This window comes from Ochotona princeps, chromosome 7, assembly GCF_030435755.1.
Source record: "Ochotona princeps isolate mOchPri1 chromosome 7, mOchPri1.hap1, whole genome shotgun sequence".
Classification (NCBI taxonomy): domain Eukaryota; kingdom Metazoa; phylum Chordata; class Mammalia; order Lagomorpha; family Ochotonidae; genus Ochotona; species Ochotona princeps.
The window spans coordinates 61,276,446-61,298,299 of record NC_080838.1 but is presented as its reverse complement, the minus strand read 5'-3'; the positions used below and the strand labels follow the sequence as shown (position 1 = coordinate 61,298,299).

The 21,854-nt window shown below is 45.0% G+C and overlaps 1 protein-coding gene across 7 annotated transcripts in view; it reads right to left on the bottom strand.

Moving 5' to 3' along the window:
* Positions 1–21,854, bottom strand: part of LIN54 (lin-54 DREAM MuvB core complex component) — a 77,944-nt gene that overhangs the window by 17,906 nt on the left and 38,184 nt on the right. For all 7 annotated transcript variants that reach the window (XM_058667115.1, XM_058667111.1, XM_058667113.1 and 4 more), the window contains exons 5-7: positions 6,812–7,028; positions 1,210–1,283; positions 863–1,060 (exon numbers count right to left, since the gene is read on the bottom strand). In XM_058667115.1, coding sequence (XP_058523098.1) covers positions 863–1,060; positions 1,210–1,283; positions 6,812–7,028 — 489 coding nt within the window. The remainder of the gene's footprint in view (positions 1–862; positions 1,061–1,209; positions 1,284–6,811; positions 7,029–21,854) is intronic.

The window sequence follows — 21,854 nt, the reverse complement described above, 5'->3', positions numbered from 1 at the left end:
AGACAGAGAGAAAGAAAGAGAGGTGGGGAGGGGAGAGCCACAGGGATATGTTCCATTTGCTGGCACACTTCCTAAATGGTTGCAATGGCGGGGCTTAGCAAGGCTGAAGCTGGGAGCTAGGAACTCTTTCCAGGTTGCATGGGCCCAAGTCCTTGGGCCATCTTCTGTTGCTTTCCCAGGCACATTAGCAGGGAGCTAGATCAGAAATGGAGCACCTGGGATATAACCTACACCCATAAGGGATGACGTGTCATAGACAGCAGTTTAATCTTCTATACCATAATGGTGGTGCCGCCTCTCTTATAATTTGGGCTAACCAATTAGAACATGGTATTAATTTGCTTGCATACATAAAGCTTCTACCTGTTTCATGGAACCAGCACTCTCCCCTCCTCCTAACGTTAGTCTTTAGCTTGCTTCCTAAGATAACCAGATGACAGGGTTGGATTACTGAAGGCATGTCACTGACAAATGCATCTCACATTTTTGTTTTCCAAGTACAAGTCAGTGGCATCATATTTATGTCTGAGGGAAGACTTTATTATAATCAGGCTTTCTTAAAAATTCATTTGGATTCTGCTGAGTTTAACTTCAATGTGATTTTTTTTTCCTCCCATCTTTAAATGTTGCCCTCATCAAGCTACTCTCAGCTCCCAACTGACTTACTCCTATATCTGGCTCGACTCGTATATTTCCAAGTGCTGAAGAGACACAGAAATAAGCCCAGAAGTTTTGGCTGACATTTTCAGATTCTGGAAACAGCCATTTTAACTTGGAGCTAAGTTTCAGAATGTGACAGTGTTAGCCATCTTAGATTCAGTTCCCATTCTTGACCTGCGGTGACTTCCCTTCTCCCGCATACCTGAGTAACATACTGAGCTGGAAGCACTGCGTAACCCACATTTCCTGTTCCCGGAGCAGGTGCCAGGACAGTGCCTGGTGGCAGGTTGGTGAGGTTGGGCTGGATCTGTGGCAGTGGAGTGGCAGGCATGATCAACCGCTGCTGGGGCTGGCTAGTAGTCACAATTTGTGAACTTGGGTTGATTGGCTTGGGAACAACCTAAAAAGAAGGGAAATACATCCATGATCACCAAATAACTTCACAGCTGATTATGCAGTGTAAATCTCTTGGCTCTAAGTTAGAGCTTTCAATGTGAAGGGTAAGTTGTAGGCGTAGAAGACTGAGAAGAGAAGCTGTGTGATACTCACTTGCTTGACAGTCTGAGCTGGAACAATTGGAACAGACATCCGTACCGGGGTTGTATTAACGACCACTGGCTTTGCTTTTTTAGGAAAAAGAAAAATATGGACAATTTGTTTAGAGAAGTATTTTTAAGTAGTTATGATGTTGTTCTCCCAGTTTATCTGCATGAAACAGCTTAAAGAATTCCACTTATTTCCTGTTTTGGGCAATCTTTAATCAGGATACTTGTAGTTCCACACTAATCATCCCATCTTACCAGCGAACCCATGGTTACGGCTGCTACAGTCTAGCCACTCTAGGAAGGTTTATTTTAGACTCGAGACACTCTATTGAAAATATTCATTATGTAGTCAGATGATTTAAACACTCAGTATTAAATCCAGTGAAGTGAAATATTACACAAATGAAAGAATTGCTGCTCATGAGCCCAAGTAACAATACTGCTCTATACTAAAATTTCAAACTGTTAAACTTCTATTCAAAGCAGGAAAAATGACACGCACATAAATCAGTATTAACACAATACACAGCAAAGGTCAGCATAGCATAAAAGGTAGGCATATGAGCTTTTAGTGCCAGCATGGTGATACATCAATTTAAGTCACTGCTTGTGACGCAGGCACCCTACAATGCAGTTCAAGCCCTGGTTGTTCCATTTCCAGTCCAGCTCCCTGATATTGTACCTGCAAAGGCAGCACAAGATGGAACTTCCGGCTTTAGCTGGCCCAGGCTTGGCCACTGTGGCCATTTCAGGAGTGAACAGGAGAATGGAAGATTTCTGTCATTCTACCTTTCAAACAAATAAAATAACTCTTCATATACATATATATTTGTGTGTGTATACACACACACACACACACACACACATATATATTAAAACTTACAAAGTTCTAAACCCAGCTCTGCGATTTTCTCAATACATTAACTCTCATTGTCCAAATCTTTTGCAATATGGTAGCATCTACGCTGGTTCATGAAAACTGATTAGTGTCTAACACACAGCAAGTGCTCCATACTAGTTGCTTTTATTGTTACTGTTATTATCATAAGCATCACGACTTGACACATGGCACTGTAACCATTGCTGTGCAGAAGCAGAAACACAAGACACATGCTCTCAAGATTATACTCTAGTGCAATGGATCTGGCAAGGACTCAAAAAAGACCAGCAGGACTAAAGAAGTAGGAGTGCACAGGAAAAAGAACCTTCATTGCATTGTGCAAGGCTGCGACTCCACAGAGTGCACAGAGGACGGGACACTGACATGGGCCCTGATTAACAGGCAGACCACCAAGAGGGCCTGCAGGCTGGAGAAGGGCCTACATGGCAGAGGCACCAGGAACGCAGGCCCAGTCCTGGGAAGCAGCAAAGCAACCCACACAACACTGGTGAAGAGATCAGTCTGGCTGGATGTTGGGGTTACAGCCAACAGCCAGGGGCAAGAGATGGACTGCAAGCATTTTGCTGAGGGCCCTGCATGTTAGCATGAGGTCTGCACGTTTATATAGGAAGAAAAAAGTAAGCTGCAGCTAAGTGACCGGTGCAATGAGAGCTATCTGAATGAAAAACTCCAGGATGAGCAGGCCTGAAGGGAGGATGAATTCTGACAGAGAGAAATGCTGGGATGACATTGAGCCAAGAGGTCGGTACTATGCATTTGAACCAAAACAAGTACACATGTTAAAACTATATGCTAGGGCCCGGCGCAGTGGCCTAGTGGCTAAAGTTCTCACCTTGAATGCGCTGAGGTCACATATGGGCTTAGGTTCTAATCCTGGCAGCCCCACTTCTCATCCAGCTCCCTGCTTGTGGCCTGGGAAAGCAGTCGAGGACGGCCCTACGTCTTGGTACCCTGCACCCATGTGGGAGACCTGGAGGAAGTTCCTGGCTCCCGGCTTTGGATTGGCACAGCACTGGCCGTTGCGGTCACTTGGGGAGTGTATCATTCGATGAAGATCTTCCTCTCTGTCTCCCCTCCTCTCTGTATATCTGCCTTTATAATAAAAATAAATAAATCTTCAAAAAAAACCCACCTATATGCTAGCTTCCCTTCAGATAGTATAAATCTTTTGCCCTTTTATTTATTTCTTTTTAACAAACTGCTTGCTGAATCTGGTCTGAGAACACCTCAGACAAAGTTTCTTTGGAGATCTCCCCAATTGAAATGCTGGACTCAGAACCCCAACCAAGAAAAGACAGAAGACAGAACAGGACAATCAACCACCTCAGCTGTATGTTGGCAGCGAAATACTGGGCAAACGGAGACTCTAAGATGGACTATGTCAATCAGTGGATTCTTCAACGACCTCATCGTGCTTGGAGTGGCAAGACTGGCAGCGATTCATAACTGGTGAACTATCAAAACCACTAGAGCAAGATCCTCGGAGCATGCCCTACATCATACCTGGGGTGGGTGGGAAACTGGGTGGGCCTTCTCCCTTAATAGCCCCCTTTAAACATGAAGGAAACAATACGGAAATAATAGTCTTACCCACTTTCCTATAGCCCTTGAACCTTTTTACCCTAACTATGTAAAGATTGTAAAAAAAAAAAAAAAAAAAAAAACAAACCAAAAAAACCTCCCTGCAAGAAAATGGATCTCCTAGAAAATACACATTGTTCATGCTCAAAAAAAAAAACCTGCTTGTTGCATTTCTGGTCTGAAGGAGGGACTTAAAAGAGTACAAACAATATCTCTCTTCAGATTTCATTTATGCCATAGTAAGGCCTGGAGGCTAATCTGAGAGATGAGGCTGAGATAATGGGATCTAAATTGCTCTGAACAGTAAATGAAAAAGAATAGACTTTCTTGGACAGAATGGCTATTGAGGCATGAACAGACTGTTTATTTTGGGGAGGGCTGGAAGGTTGATGGCTAAAGGTAACACTGTAAGTCCTGGAAGGAGAACATCGGAGAGAGGGTGCTTTGATCTGAGAGGCAGCAGGCTGCACAGCAAGGTGACAGGCCAGCAAGAAGAACTGGGGAGGGCAGGAGCATTCCAGAGAGTGGGGGGTGCACAGCTCTGTGACGATGCTAAAAGGCAGGACACTGTGCTGCAAGGGTGAATGTCCTGGCAATAGATGGACTATTTCTCAACAAGGTCGCTGCTCAAGAAGAGTATATGGTTATGAAGTATAGGAGCAGTGTTACCTGACATGAATTGGAAGTTGTTCCTGTCCAGCTTTGATTCTCCTCACTTGCAGCCAAGCATCAGGAAAGGTCTAATAATCACTGCAGAAGGGACTCCACAACAGTAGTGGGACACAGAAAGTGAGCTGGAATTCATGCTGGGGATGCAGGGCAGTGGCCTCCTCCTGCACCTGCTTCCTGGAGAGGCTTCCTAAGTCAGTGAGCCACAGGCAGAGGGATACACCAGGCACCTGGCCAAAGGAGTCTGACCAGCCCTTGGTCACAGCAGACAGGGGGACCGTTCCTGCTCCTACCCTGCCCGCGTGTTTCTCACACACAACACATATATCACACCTAGAAAACCTGGAAACCCAAGTGTACACAGGTTTGGTCTCTGTACATAAGGGAATGCAAATGATGCAAAACCAAGTGGTCAGCAAAGAGAACACCCTAAACACTCAGGGAAAGGGCAGGACATAACCGAGACCCCCGCCCGTGCACATGTTAGCAATCATCACTGCAGGTTACATAGCAGTTGGCACACTCTTCAACATTTTTATTATCTAAAAGGGACTCTGAACCATCCTCTGGAACATCCTGCTTCCAAACTTCAGGAACCATCACCACAAGAGATGGAGGCTTCTTAGTGTCTTTAAGCTGAATTCCTCCTACTCCCAGTTGGACTCTGCCAAGCCCTGATCTGCCCTTTGCCATGGAGCAGGCAAAAAGCAGGCTGTGACCTTTGAACTTTGGCTTCTGTTTCTATACTGCTTTCGAAGGAAGCCCGGTTCCTTTTGGCATGTCATAAAACTCCTCTTGGGAAATCAGGCTATTGGAAAGACAGTAATACATTTACTGTCACATTTACATTTACTGTTATCTCCCTCTCTATATATCCACTCACCCATCCATGCAATTTTCCTTTTATCCACTTAAATTTTTCTTTTTGCCTTTCTTTTCTTGTCCCAAAAAAGATCTGTATACGTATACAATATGTTACTTCCGTTAGTATTAACTTAAACTCTCATTTTCTCTCAGCAGGTGAACTAGCCATCAACAATGGGTAGCTTCAAATCTCTGAACTTTTAACAAAACTGGAAAAATAACCATGATCCTTAATGCTTCTATTTATTTCCTACAAAATAAACACATGGGGCACGGCGGCATGGCCTAGCGGCTAAAGTTCTCTCCTTGAATGCCCTGGGATCCCATATGGGTGCCAGTTCTAATCCCGGCAGCTCCACTTCCCATCCAGCTCCCTGCTTGTGGCCTGGGAAAGCAGTGGAGGACGGCCCAGAGCACTGGGACCCTGCACCCACGTGGGAGACCCAGAAGAGGTTCCTGGTTCCCGGCTTCAGATCGGCGCGTACCGGCCCGCTGCAGCTCACTTGGGGAGTGCATCATCGGATGCAAGATCTCCTCTCTGTCTCTCCTCCTCTCTGTATATCCGGCTTTCCAATAATAATAAAATCTTTAAAAAAAAAAATAAACAAACACATGTCATTCACTCGACACTGATTTTGGAAACTGTTCGACAGAAAGCAGTCTTTCAAGAAAAAACTTATGTCCTCACCTATATACTATTGTGATCCTTTTACATAATCCAGTTTTCTTAAAAAACAGACAAAGATGGACAAGAGTTACATAAGTGTTTTTGTGTATCAGGTGTAAAAATGGTTAACCTTAAACAAGAAAACAAAAGGACACAAAACGGGGATGACATTTAGAAAAAACACAACTGAGAAAAGACTAGCACAGTTTATAATTACTTCTTGTTAGTAATCACAGATTCAACATCAGAAAAAGATGAATGATATTCTTATGTATTCATACCTTGTCTATTTGTCATGTCAACTGATCCAAACCTTCTTGAGGTCGCACAGTTTAAAAAAAACCAAAATAACTTGGTACCATTTAAAACTATTTCACTGGCAAAGGTGGTACTTTTTTTCTTTTACAAGATTCACTTATTTGAAAGCAGAGTGGCAGAGAGCGAGAGGGAGGGAGAGGTATTTCACAGCTCACTTCCCCAGTGGTCATAACATTGGTGGCAGACTGGAGACTTGAACCATTCTCTGCTGCTTCCCAGGTGCATTCAGAAGGGAGCTAGATCAGAAATGGAACGACAAGGATACAAACTGGCACTTGGATATGGGAATGCTGGGGTTTTAAGCTGCAGCTTAACCCATTGTACAATATCGTCTGCCCTCCAAATAATAAATTTGAAAATCAGCACTAACACAGCCAATCACAAATTAACAAGCAGTTGTATCTGGTAATACAACACAGAGACATGGTATGCTAACTTGTGGCAGAATGAAATATTAAGCTACAACTGTAACTTCCCATTGCCCTCTATAACCACAGCTAGCTCCAACTGTCAGCTGAAATGCCAAACTCCACCAGAATTTTTAGCAAGGCCCGCTGTCCTATAAAGCTGTTAAAGGCATTGACAAAACTCCAATCGGTTTCTGACCTTGCTGGAGAGGCTGCGTATTTGTGCTGGGGTTCTGGCTGGCAGGTGGGGTGGCGCTATTGGCTGTTGTGGCAGTGACAAGTCGCACATAATGAAACTTGCTTCCAGGCACTTGGATCTGCTGGACATTGGGAGCGGTGGCCAGAGGAATGATGGTCTTAAACTGAGATGTGCTCACTCCTCCAACAGTGATGGTCTGGACGGCTGATTTTACTGCCTATAGACAATACAACAAAACACAACCCAGCTTTTGTTAATCTGGACTTTGACTTTCCCCAGCTTTTAACTTACAGCACTTCCCCAAGCAATAAAATGTGCTCCTGTATTTCATCAAAGGCTGTTGAAAGGAAATTCTGTTCAAAGAGAAAGGCAGAGAATAGTAACAAATAAAGGCATGAAACCAAAATTAATGAGCTCGGCTGGGCTGAAACATCCAACAACAAGAACCAGAATGGGGTGAAAGCAAGCCAGGAAAAGCCACTGTTCCTGCTAGGACAGGAGGTGAACTGAGTAGGGTTGGCTCAAGGACCCCCTGGTATGCGCAAAATCTGGCATTGGGAGGGGTTCTGATGGAGGAGCCTGGGCAACTCCTCTGGCAGGACACAGTCCCTGCAGGTAAGCGCAAGAAGCATGATAGGAAACAGCCCAGAATAGGCCATGGAAAGTTTCCCACTGGCATACATTTGGCATGGGTCAGGGGCAGACCAGGCTGAATCAGTTCATGTCATCCACTGGCAAATCTGAACACCAGAAGAGAGTATGGGTTGAGCCGGGACTGGTCGCGACAAAACCAGTACACATTATGGAATGCCACGGTGAGGTTGCCTGTACTGGATTTGACTGCAGCACCCAACCAGCACACGTGAGATCCAGGAAGGGAGGGGCAGAGCCGGTGGGGGGGATTAAGGGGCTGGTCCCCTCGACAGACAGCTACTCCCACTGGAGAGCTTGGGCTGGGATGGGGACAGACCAGACTAAGCAAGGCTACAATACCTGTGCGCTGCATGTGGACTAGATCAGGGAATAGCCAGGCTAGGCGGATTATTCCTGCTGGTGCAAGCATAAATTAGAGTGGGTGAGGGATGTTTGGGCTTAGCCACAGCATCAACTGGCACTGGGGACTAATTCTGTCAAGTCAAACCACAGAACCACCTAAAGAGTGCATAAACCGGGACTGAGAGAGACCTGGGAGGGAAATAGTGAGTTCCCCCCTCTTGGGTCACTACTCCCGTGGGAGGGCATGAAAACTAAGACGGGGGCTGGGGTGGCTAGACAGAGAGGCACTCAACAACATCCGTGAGGGCTGGATGGTTGAGTTGGTTAGATGGAACTAAGCTTTAATACCCATTGACAAGTACAAGAGCCAAATGGGATCGGGGACAGACTGGTCTACTGCTACACATACTGGCAAACCAGGGTAGGGGGCGGGCCTGGTGTGGGTTATCGTGGGTCGCCCCAACTAGGCTGCAGCTCCCACTGGTTAGTGTGAGGGCCGAGTACGTGCTGGGCACAACCAGGCTGGACTGCAACACCCATTGGTTCCAGTGCAACTCGGGACTGAAAACAGAACCAACCCAGCAATTGAAACCACCAGCTGATCGTGGTGACAGACTGTGCCAGGCCCTGTGCTCGCTAGAACATACAAGAATCTGGTCTGGGAATACCTCAAAGTTTCTTTGGAGATCTCCCCAATCGAACTGCTGGACTCAGAACTCTAACCAAGAAAAGACAGAAGACAGAACAGGTCAATCATTCATCTCAGTTGTATGTTGTTGGCAGCGAAATATCAGGCGAACGGAGACTTTATGATGGACCATATCAATCAGTGGACGACCTCATCGAGTGAAACTGGCAGCGATTCATAACTGGAGAACTATTAAAACCACTTGAGCAAATATCTCAGAGCATGCTCCACATCCGGGACTTGGGGTGGGCGGGAAACCGGGTGTGGCTTCTCCCTCAATATTCCCCTTTACCTCGGATACATGATGGAAACAATATGGACATAATTGTATTACCCACTTCCCTATACTCCCTGAACCTTTTTTTTTAACCGTAATTAACTATGCAAAGATTGTCAACAACAATACAATAAAATAAATTAAAAAAAAACAAAATTAATGAGCTCTACTTTCCATCTCTAGCAAACTTCTTTGACAGTCCAGGTCAGATGACTTGCTATAAAGAAATTATTATTTAATTTGCAAGAAACAGCTGTGTTAATATCAGGGAGAACTAGTAAGACATTTTAAAATTATAGAGTTCGAGAATTAAGTCCCATACTCAACAGAAAGAAGACAAAGATATTTGGCTTTATTTCTACCCACCAAGTTAATTACAGCATCTTTATATTCCCATGCTCTCCAAGTGAAACTTCAAAGAAAAGCTTATCGTACACCCTAATTAAGTCTAGTCAAGGCTTATAATACCTCGGAGGTACAAAGTGTTAATTATCACATGGGCAGGAAGCCCTATTTGGTCCAAAGTTAGCCCAGTTTTAGTTGTGTAAGGAAAACTAAACAGTTCTGGATGAATGAGATCTGAGGCAATATAATCATTTCCATTAATTTTAATCCTTTCCTTCGGTCTGAGAGAAAACAATGGGACTTCCCAGAAAGCTAAATACAACATCAGGCAAAGCAAAACAAGAGTCTCTTGACGTCCTTTGTGGATGTTTGCCGACTGTGCTGCACTATGTCACCCAAATGGAAGGGCCACAAGATACTCTCAGGCTGCACAGCATTATTTATGCACCGGGACAGCTGCACTCGTACACACACTGACAACTGCAGCTACACCTGTATGAAGAATTACATCCCCACCTCGTCTACAAAAAGCCTTCCTACTAAAAGACAGTGACATATGATGGAGGAAATATGTATTCACCATGTAGGAAATAATGTATGAAAGATAAAATCTGATACTTCTTTAATTTCATAAATGCCCAGGAGAAAACTAAAAGTGCTATTTTGTTCAGATCCTGTCTATAGTTAAAGATGATTACTTCAACACAAAATCACTTTCATACTAGGTTGGGGAACCCCCTAAAAAATTCAAAATAAAGGCGACATTGGGCTTAACAGCCACTGAATTAAATGGAAACAGAAAGAGTAAGAGATAAAATGTATAACTATCCAAGCTAGTGAAGAAGCAATTAACCTAGGGGACAAATATGTACAATGGAACAAAAGTTGGTCTCTTTCCTCAAAAGCGAAAAAAAAAATGTAAGCCTAAAGAATTAAAATGCTTCAAATGTAATAGACACATTGACTTGGTATTTAACATGCTTAGCCACAGCATCAGCTGGCAGAAGGGGGCATTGGGGGCTAAATCTGTCAAGCTAAACCACAGAACCACCTGGAGAGTGCATAATCCGGGAGTAGGAGTGACCTGGGAAGGAAATAGTGGGCTCCTCCCTCTTGGATTACCACTCCCACTGGAGGGCAAGATAACTAGGAAGGGTGCAGGGGTGGCCAGGAAGAAAGGCACCCGCCAGTGTGTGTGTGGGCTGGATAGTGGAGCTGGTTAGATGGACCTAGGCTTCAATACCCATTGACATGTTTGAGAGCCGAATGGGATGAGAGACAGACTGGACTAGACTACTGCACATACTGGCAAATTAGGGTAGGGGGCGGGCCTGGTGGTGGTTATTGTGGGTTGCTCCGACTAGGCTGCAGCTCCCACTGGTTATGTGGGGGTCGAGTGTGTGCTAGGCAGAACCAGGATGGACTGCAACACCCACTGGTTCAAGTGGAAGACAAGGTTGGAAACAGAACCAACCCAGCAGTTGCAACCACCAGCTGATTGGGGCGATAGACTGTAACGGTCCCTGTACTTGCTAGTACACACAAGAATCTGGTCTGGGAACAACTCAGACAGTTTCTTTGGGAATCTCCCCAGTCGAACTGCTGGACTCAGAACCATAACCATGAAAAGACAGAGGACAGAATAAGTCAAGCAACCACCTCAGCTATACGTCGGCAGTGAAAAACTGGGCAAACGGAGACTCTAAGATGGACTATGTCAATCAGTGGATTCTTCAAAGACCTCAACATGCTTGGAGTGGTGAGACTGGCAGCAACTCATAACTGGTGAACTATCAAAACCACTAGAACAAGACCCTCGGAGCATGTCCCACATCCGGGACCTGGGGTGGATGGGAGACTGGGTGGGGCTTCTCCCTTAAAATCCCTCTTTACCTCAGATATATGATGGAAACAATATGGAAATAATACTCTTACCCATTTTCCTGTAGCCCTTCAACCTTTTTTTAAAAAAGATTTATTTATTTTTATTACAAAGTCAGATATACAGAGAGGAAGCTCTTCCATCTAGTGATTCACTCCCCAAGTGACCACAACGGCTGGTGCTGTGCCAATCCAAAGCCAGGAACCTAGAACCTCTTCCAGGTCTCCCACGCAGGTGCAGGGTCCCAAAGCTTTGGGCCGTCCTCAACTGCTTTCCCAAGCCACAAGCAGGGAGCTGGATGGGAAGTGGAGCAGCCAGGATTAGAACCGGCGCCCAAATGGGATCCCGGGGCGTTCAAGGCGAGGACTTTAGCCACTAGGTCATGCTGCAGCCCAGCCCTTGAACCTTTTTACCCAAATTAACTATGTAAAGATTGTCAAAATTTAATTAAAAAAAAATGGAAAACGTTAAAAAAAAAAAAACTAGTGGGCCTGGTGTGATGGCCTAGCACCTAAGTACCTAAGCACCTAAGGTCTTCGCCTTGGGTGCTCCGGGTCAAATGACTATAGGAGCAAAATTAGATGAAAGCTGGCATTTCAGATCAATGATCAACAGTTTAATTAATAATGTGAACTACCTACTCGGTCTTTTGCAGAAAGCCCATTCCTATGCCACACTCATTATTAAAAATTTCCATGGACCAAACATCTAACCTAAAAAAGCAAAACCAAAACTGGCAGAAATGCAGAGAACTGAACAAGACAACCCAGAAAAAAACCTTCACATTTGTGTTCATATTATTTTTCAAAGCATGCCAAACTCATTGAAGAGGGAAAATTGTTCTTTTTTAAACAAATAGTGCCAAGCTAAGTTGATAGCCATAGGCAAAAGAATGGAGTGTGACCCTTATCTAACACTATGTCACACAAAACAAAGTAACACCAAGATGACCTTAAAAGGGATCCATGAACCATACGTAGAAGCCAAAATTAGAAAATTCTTAGAAGAAAACATAGGACAAACACTTCCTAAACTCAGCAATGATTCTGTCTTTTTTCTTAAAAATTTTCCTTCTTCCTTTTTTTTTTTTTTGTAAAGATTTATTCATTTTTATTACAGCCAGATATACACAGAGGAGGAGAGACAGAGAGGAAGATCCTCCGTCCGATGATTCACTCCCCAAGTGAGCCACAACGGGCCGATGCGCGCCAATCCGATGCCGGGAACCTGGAACCTCTTCCAGGTCTCCCATGCGGGTGCAGGGTCCCAATGCATTGGGCCGTCCTCAACTGCTTTCCCAGGCCACAAGCAGGGAGCTGGATGGGAAGTGGAGCTGCCGGGACTAGAACTGGTGCCCATATGGGATCCCGGGGCTTTCAGAGCGAGGACTTTAGCCGCTAGGCCACGCCGCCGGGCCCCTTCTTTTTTTTTTTTTTTTAAAGACTTATTTTTTATTGGAAAGGCAGACTAACAAAGAGAAGGAAAGACAAAATATCTTTCATCTGCTGGTTCACTCCCCAGAAACCCACAATGGTGGGAGATGAACTGGTCTGAAGCCAGAAGCCAGGAGCTTCTTCGGGTCTCCCATGAGGGTGCAAGGTTGCAAGGACTTGGGCTATCTGCTGATTTCCCAGGCCATAGCAGGGAACTGGACTGGAAGTGGAGCAGCTGGGATACAGACCGGCATCCACATGGGATGATGACACTTGGAGGTGGAGGATTACCTAGCTGAGCCAATGCACCGGCCCCAAGATTTATTTCTTTGAAAAGGTTCCAGAGAGAAAAGAGGATAGAGACTGGTATCCACTGGTTCAGTCCCAGGTACATTTCTCAGGGAGCTGGGTCAGAAGTGGAACAGCCAGGACTCAAACTGGTATTCCACAAATTTGCTGTGCCACAATGCCAGCCCCAGCAATGATTTCCTTCCTGTGACAAAAAAAAAGTGCAGATAGTAACAACAAAGCAAACTGAAAACCATAGAAATTTTAAAACTTTGAACATCAAAAATCACAACAAAAATTTAGCAGGGTTAGGAAGAAAGTCCTACACAGTGGTTAGGTGGCTTCCTGGGATGCCTGCATCCTGCACTGAGGTGTCTGGTTGGAGATCTGGCACTTCTATTTCTGACCCAGCTTCTGCTAATGCACAGCCCGGGCAGACAGATGATGGCTCAGATGGTTGGACCTTGGCCACTCACTTGGGAGGCCCCGATTAAATTCCAGGTTCCTGGCTCCAGCTTACCCAGGTCTAGCTGTTGCATGAATTTGGAAAGTATATCAGCAGATGAAAGTACTTGCTATCCTGCACTCTAAACAAAATAGATAAATCTTTTTTAAAAGTGGGAACAGTTTTTTTAACAAAAATTGTTAAAAAAATCTTAATTTCTTAAGTATACTTATCATTAAAAAGCATTCATTTTCTCAGTTATGAAAGCTAGAACAAAAATGACACAGATTTGCAAACTTATCAAGACAGAATACAGAATTAGATCGTAATTCAAACAGTCTAAAAAGATAAGGAAATGTGAACACTAACTAGGTATCAAGTAATATTAAAGGAACATGGGCTTTTCCTTTTTTTTTTTTTTTAAAGATTTATTTATTTATTTGAAAGGTAGAGTTATACAGAAGCCTGCTGGCTCACTCCCTAAATGGTCTTAACAGCCAGGGTTTTAACTCCCAGAGTGAAGCTGGGAGGCAGAAGCCTCATCCGAGTCTTGCAGATGAGTGCAGAGGTTCAAGCACTTGGCTGTCCTCTGCTGCTTTTCCAGGCTATTAGCAGGGAGCTGATGGGAAGCGGAGTAACCTGTACCCAAACTAGCACCCATATCAGATGCTGGCATCACAGATAGCAGATTCACTAGCTATGCCACAACACAGGCTCCGTAAGTTTTTTAAGCATTCATGCATTTTATACAATAATAATAAATCTGTACATGACAATACACAATTAACTTAAAAAGCAGAGGTATTAAACCCATGTAATACATAAAAGCATAAAAAGTTTGTATGAATCAAAAAAATTTTCTCATTCATTTATTATTTCTGTTTTTTAGTCTAATGGATTTGAAAACCCATACACAAAATAAAAATGCAGGTCCTGATAGCTTAGTAGTTAAATCCTTCCCTTGCAATCGCCTGGATCCTGTATGGGCACCAGATTATGTCCTGGCTGCTTCACTTCCCTTCCAGCTCCCTGCTTGTGGCCCTGGGAAAGCAGTCCAGCACGGTCCAAAGCCTTGGGACCCTGCACCCACGTGGAAGACCTGAAAGAAGCTCCTGGCTCCTGGATTCAGATCAGTACATCTCCCATGATTAAGGCCATTTAGCGAGTGACCCAGCAGACAAATCTTTTTCTCTGTCTTTCCTTCTCCCTGTACATCTGCCTTTCCAAATAACAAAACAAAACAAAAAATCTAAATAAATAAATAAATAAATAAATAAATAAATAAATAAATAAAATGTGGGTAACAGCTGCAACTACTTGGGGAGTGAACCACCAGATGGAAGATCTTTTTCCGTCCCTTCCCAATAAAAAAAATAAATCTAAATAAATAAAATAAAAATGCAGAGCAACCACCTACATCTAAATCTTATAACAATCTATCAGTTTATTAGGAAAAGATTCCTCTGACTTCAAATTGTATTCATCACAATTCAATCATGTAAGAACTTCATAATAAAAAGCTAAGCAGGGGCTAGAACTGTGGCATAGTAGACCACGCCTTGGCCTGTGGTACCTGTATCCCATATGAGTGCTAGTTCAAGTCCCGGTTGCTCCACGTCTGATGCAGCTCCCTGCTTGTGGCCTGGGGAAAGTAGCGTAAGAATGCCCAAGTGCTTGGGTCCCTGTCATCGCATGGGAGACCTGGAACAGCTCCTGGTGCCCAGCTTCAGTCGGCCCAGGTTAGGTTGTGGTGGCCATTTGGAGAGTGAATTGATGGGCAGATGATCTTTCTGTCTCTCCTTCTCTCTTTGTAAGTCTGGCTTTCAACTAAAAATCAATAAATGTGTAAACAATTATAAAATAAAAAATAAAAATATAAAAGGAATCTGGTCCTGACCCACTTCCTTAGATTTGTTGTTCTAAGATTCAACTCTGCAATGCTATCTATTACTGACCCCAATCCCTTTGTGCCTCTGGATAACTGCAAAACACACTCGGACTCAGCCTTGCACTTCTAGTCTGTACCTGTCTTGAACGCACCTGCCAGGCATGGCCAAGTATTTATCAAGTGTCACTATTTCTACTGTTACTGCTTCCTAAATCAGCCATACTTCCACAGTCTCTTTTCAACGGCCAAAGAAGCCCACCTCTGCTTTGCTTTGAAGGTTATCTGTGTCTGGCCTTAGGTTTATTTTATCCTCGCCGTCTTTCCCCAGCAAGACTGACTGTAGCCACAGTGGCTGCTGGCCTCGCCCATGTGTGCACTGTGGCCATGACTTCCAGGTCACTCTGTGCGACACGCACTATGGCTCACTCCTCAGGGACACCTCTAATCATCCTAACTGTGGCTAACTCCCCTATCTCCTGTTTTTCAGTTAATGCTCAGTTGACTCATTTCTGTCATCCACAGACTTTAGGTTCCAGGTCTAGTTTTTACTATTTCCTCCCAAGAAGCGCAAGCCCTAATACACAGCAGCTGTTCAGTAAATACTCGCTGAATGCCGACTAAAGGAGTATGTGAACTTGGCTCATGGTCTTAGCTGTACACTGCTATCCTCTGTGCATTTCTGTCACCTAGTCTACACCCCACAACTTCATACACACTGCACTACTCATTGTTGTACTCCGCAGTCAATTTGCCCAATCACCGTCTGCCCCTCTGCATTCTGTACAGCCTCTAGAGCTCCACGCCTCAAGTAATACTGGAGAGCCACTGATAACTGCAGAATGGAAGAAGGTCTCTTTACCACAGAAAATTTTCATTATTGTTCAGGCTCTCACTCTGTGCCTAACCGATGCCAGTTATCTGAGATGATATTATATTTTTATGCATCATGCGGCATGACTATGGTGCCAATTAAAATTCATATTCTCTTCGGCTTCCTAGCATACAGCCATTATATTTATATTGTATGATACTCATTAAACTATATTATTATATTTATTTGGCCCGGCAGCGTGGCCTAGGGGCTAAAGTCCTCGCCTTGAATGCCCCGGGATCCCATATGGGCGCCGGTTCTAATCCCGGCAGCTCCACTTCCCATCCAGCTCCCTGCTTGTGGCCTGGGAAAGCAGTCGAGGACGGCCCAAAGCTTTGGGACCCTGCACCCATGTGGGAGACCCGGAGGAGGTTTCTGGTTCCTGGTTCCCGGCTTCGGATCGGCGCGCACCGACAGTTGTGGCTCACTTGGGGAGTGAATCATCGGACGGAAGATCTTCCTCTCTGTCTCTCCTCCTCTCTGTATATCTGACTTTATAATAAAATGAATAAACCTTTAAAAATAAACAAATAAATTATATTATCATATTTATTTATATTTCCTAGCATTTGCACTAATGTCACGCCCTGCAAAGGAGCTCTAGCTAGTGACGTCAGCGCTCTTTAAATCATCCACATCTGGTCCGTAACAGCCTCCCACACGAGCCTTTCCTATGTGTTTCCCACTCCCAGCTCACTGCCATGGAGAGCACCACAGGGAAACTGAAATCGTTCAGACAATTGCATTCCTAATTTCTTGAAAATATCAGCATTGTAAGATACAATGACTCCATCACTTTAAAGTATATTCAATGGAATCAAATCAACATAGTCATCTGATGGTCATCATCACACACTGCATTTCTTCTTTTTTTTTTTTTAAGATTTACTTATTTTCATTGGAAAGGCAGATATACAGAGGAGATACAGAGAAAGACCTTCCATCTGCTGATTCACTCCCCAAGTGGCCACAATGGCCAAAGCTGAGCCCATCTGAATCCAGGAGCCTGGAGCTTCTTCTGAATCTCCCATGTGGGTACAGGGTCCCCAAGCTTTGGGCCATCTTCTAAAGTCGGGCCATCCTCCAAAGTCGGGACATGAACCAGTGCCCATATTGGATCCCTCTACATGCAAGGCGAGGATTTCACCACTAGGCTATAATGCCTGGCCTCACTTACTGTGTTTCTAAGATTTACTTGAAATGAAGAGCAATAAGGTGGGGCAGGAGATGGAGAGAGATAGAGATTTTCCATTTGCTAGCTCACTCCCCAAACGGCTGCAATGGCCAGGGCTGGACCAGGTCAAAGATAACAGCCAGACATCCCGTTGTGGTCTCCCTCACAGATAGCAGAGGCCCAAATATTTGAGTCATGTGCCACCACCTTGCCAGATGCAATAGCAGGGAGCTGGATCAGAAGTAGAGCAGTTGGGATTCAAAACAGCATTTCAATATAGGAAGGCTGGCATCATAACGCCAGCACCTGTTGCATTTTTTTTTTATTAAAAGATATATTCCATTTTTATTACAAAGTCAGATATACTGAGAGGAGGAGAGACAGAGAGGAAGTGGAGCTGCCAGGATTAGAACCAGCGGCCATATGGGATCCCGGGGCGTTCAAGGCGAGGACTTTAGCCGCTAGGCTACGCCGCCAGGCCCAGATAATATTTTTTAAAAAGTAAATCAAGTAGAATCACATTTTCTTTAGTTTAATTCTTATTTGGAAGCCTAACAAGTATTTTTGTTTAAAACGTATTTATTTGAAAGCAGAGTAACAGAGAGGGTGTGACAGACCCTCCAAGCCCTGCTTCACTCCCTGGATGAATGCAGTAACTGGGGCTGGGCGGGGCTCAAACCAGGGGCTTGGAACTCCATCCAGGTCTTCCTGGTAAGTGGTGGGGGCCTAGGTGGTCAGGATACCTTCTGCCAGCTTCCCAACTACATTAGCAGGGATCTGGATCAAAGGAGGAGTTTCCAGTTCTTAAATCAGCATTCATATGAAACACCAGTGTTCCAGCAGAGGCGTAACCCATAACCTCAGAACACTGGTCCTAAGCCTTATAAACATTAAATAAAACTGAAGGTTAGAAAGTATATAATACCCAGGAAGAAATCCTCCTTTATGAAGGCAACTGTAATACAAAATAAATACTTGCTCCCCCACATTGAACTTGGTAACAACAGACTCAAAGACAAAGGAGGGATGGAGAATGGCCTAGACCTATACTGCAGAGCAAACAGAAAACCTAGCTTCAACTGTCCAGGCTTGGACTGTACACAGCACTGCGGAGAACACAGCCATCTGTCAGCAGTCCAGCAGCAGCGTCCCCTGGAGTGCCAGAGGAATAAAGTACCTCGCAGTGGAAAGGCTGCAGACTCGGGGGACTTTCTGGATCACAAAATCGAGCCAGGGGCACAGTGGAGGGATGTCAAGTGGGGGAAAACAGAGGAGACATGGAGAGCCTTAAGGGGATTCGATGTGGGGGTCACAGAATCGGGGCTTTCTGGTGTCATCCAACAATAGCAGAGAACAGTACAGTGAGAGCTACTCCAGCGGATTCAAGGCAGATGGGGGTGGTCAGATTTGCTGGAAGGGGAGTACAGCAAGTGCGTGGGTGTCCTTCTGAACTGACAGCCTGAGCAAGCAAGCAGGGTGTCAGCAACTTTTTTTTTAACTTATTCCTGACTTTTGTATGATACTCAAAATGGTGGCCGAGTATCACTCTTCTCGAGCCCTTACTTCACATTCTAGCTTCCTCCATTTAGCTTTCTTACCATTCATTGTCTTCCACTGGCTCCTTTTCTTCTAACACGCACTATTCCGTGGTTCAGTTCTGCTTTACCTACAACTGCATGCAATCTTTGGGCAGTTTCATCAAAGTACAGAACTCAGTCACCCGCGTTCATTCAGCTTCCCCATGTTACCCTCCTCCATATGATCAGCGGGTACTTCAAGGACAGACAGGTCCAAGAACTACACATCTGTCTACCCAAACCAGCTATTTCTTATGCATTCTCCAAGTCAAGAGACCTCTAAATTTGGCTGAAATGAGACTTCAATAGTGAGAGCTACAAATGATAGACCTGTCCATACCTTATGTAAAAAGAAGGGCAAGGCATGCATGGCAGACTTACTAAATCGAAGATACTTTGTAAACATGCAGGATGTTAGAGCTTCTTCACAGCCCAGCTAGAACAAAGGCAGATTCCCCCAGAAACCCTCCGATGCCACGTGATTGATACCGAGAGAGGAGATGCCAACACCTGAATGGTAAGCTTGCAACGCGTTAAGATAAAAGCACTCTTACACGCCTCTTGGGGCTGGCTTCCAAAACTGGACAAAATGTTCTCAGGACAATCTGACACATCCTCAGGTGGCCTCAGGAGCATGTGGATACAGCCTAGCCTAACCTGGGACATGTTGCAAGAAACAAGATGCATGTAGCTGTCACGATGGCACAGTTAGGCAAGCTGTACTTCTACCAGTGGTTTCCCACAGGCCAAGGAGACACCTTAAGGGGCCCCTGTCAAAAACATTTGCCTTATGGAATAAAGATATTTAGCAGAAATGGGATGGGCTCAACTGTAAGAGGTGACAGCCACAGGGGAATTACAAAAGGTGGTGGGAGTGTACACCCTACCTGAAAGGAAGCTGGGTCATGTGGACAACTCACTGGGGATATCCCAAAAACGACCCTAAGGTCACATCTCTGAAAGTTCACATTTGTACACCTGTCACACAGAGGCCACTGGCAGCCAGATCCCAACAGTCCTAGTCAGGTAAAACTTGTTCCTTTCTCCACTAATCTTCCTTCTGAATCTAAAGTGGAAAGAAAGAGAAGGTACCAGATGACATTCCTCCTGCCCGCTATAGATCCCTGAGCTATACAGATAGGCCTGACAAGGGGGAAGAGAAGGCTCCCGTCGTGCTGGCCTGAACTTCTCATACTTACTCATCAGGATAAGGTCTGCTCTTTTCTTTTTTTCTTTGAAGGGTAGAATGACAGAGAAGAAGAAAAACAGAGCGATATATTCTGATTGCTCATTCCAGATGCCTGCAGTAGCAACATACTGTAGGAGGGCAGAGGCCAGGAACTCCATTTGGATTTCAGATGTGGGGGCAAGGACACAGCACTTGAGCCATAACCTGCTGCCTCCCAGGAACATTAGCAAGAAGGTGAACTGGAAGTACAGAGTAACCAGGAATTGAACGAAGCACTCTAGGACAGAATGTGGGTGTGCCACTTAACCCACCATCTCATGAGGCTACGCCCAGGCTCATTTTTTTTTTTTTTTAAATTGGAAAGGCAGAGAGAGGAGGAGAGACAGAGAGGAAGATCTTCCATCCAATGGTTCACTCCCCAAGTGGCTGCAATGGCTGGAGCTGAGCCAGTCCGAAGCCAGGAGCCAGGAGCTCTTCTGGGTCTCCCATGCGGGTGCAGGGGCCCAAGGCTTTGGGCCATCCTCGACTGCTTTTCCAGGCCACAAGCAGGGAGCTGGATGGGAAGTGGGGCTGCCGGGATTAGAACTGGTGCCTGCAAGGGATCCTGGCACACTATGCTATTGCACTGGGCCCTTATGAGTGAACTCTTAACAAGAGGCAAGGAAAGAAGATCCCAAATAACAAGGATCAAGACAAGGTGGAAGAAAAAGGTAGCTTCTCTTCTTACACCACTGGCTATAACCCACATATTAAAGGTATTTGACCACTGTGCCACCATCTACCCAGACATTCAAGTCAGAAGTCAAGGAGTTATCCTAGAGTCTTATCCTTCCCAAACTCTGGATATATCCATTCATTAAGTCTCAAATCTTCCAACACATCCCTGTTTCCCTAGTCGCTTGGCTACTAGCCAAACCCAAAGTACTACCAGCTAACTTGGGATTTCTCCACCCTGATGTACACTTCAGAATTTTAAAGTATTAAGCCGAATACCAGGGTCCAGCCTAAAGATTCTGGTTTACATGGGGTGGCAGGAGCCAGCCATTAGCGTTTGGTGCTGCTGTTGTTCTGAATATTTATTTATTTTTATTGGAAAGGTAGGTTTACAGAGAGAAAGAGATACAAAGAGAAATAAAGAGAAAGATCTCTGTCTGCTGGCTGACTCCTTAAGTGGCCACCATGGGAAGTGCTGAGCCACTCTGAAACCAGAAGCCTGGAGTTTCTTCTGGGTCTCCCACTTGGGTGCAGGGTCCCAAGGCTTTGGGCCATCTTCCACTGCCTTCCCAGGCCACAAGCAGGAAGCTAGATGGGAAGTGGAGCACCGTGGACATGAACAGGAGCCCATTTGTGATGCCGATGCATGCGATCTAAAGATTTAGCCACTGAGCCATCATGCCAGACCTGGCTTTAGCTTTTTAAGAGCTCCCCAGAAGCTGCTGAAGCACAGGCAAGACTGAGGTCACCAGGCTATCTGGCCTTGCCCAGAGTTCAGCCATCCCTACCCCTCAACCACCAGCACAATGCTTCAAAAACCATTTTCCTAAAAATGGAAATCTTCTATGATTTAGAACAGTGGTTCTCAATCTAGGCCACCCATGTGAATCACTTAGGGGCACTTAAGAAACCCCTGGCCTTAGGGCCAACTGCAAACAGATGTATACACAGTCTCTGGGGCCAAGAGGCAGGCAGACAGCAGGATTTATTAAAGCAACCGAGATGATTCTGGAGTGTTGACAAAATCGAGAAACACTGACTCGGAGGTGACAGAAAGCCACATCAATCTCCAACAGCAAGCAGCCAATCCAAACTCCTTTGAAGATAAAGAGATCTTTCCAACGTTAGCATCCTGGGCTCCCACACCAAAGCGATGCAGCTCATATGAGAGGGCCACACACAGATATGGTCGTGTGAAGTATTACTTCCCTCTAGGAAGTCCCCTGCCACTCATCCATCCCAGGGTTAAGACCTTGCCAGAGCTGCCTACTCAGCA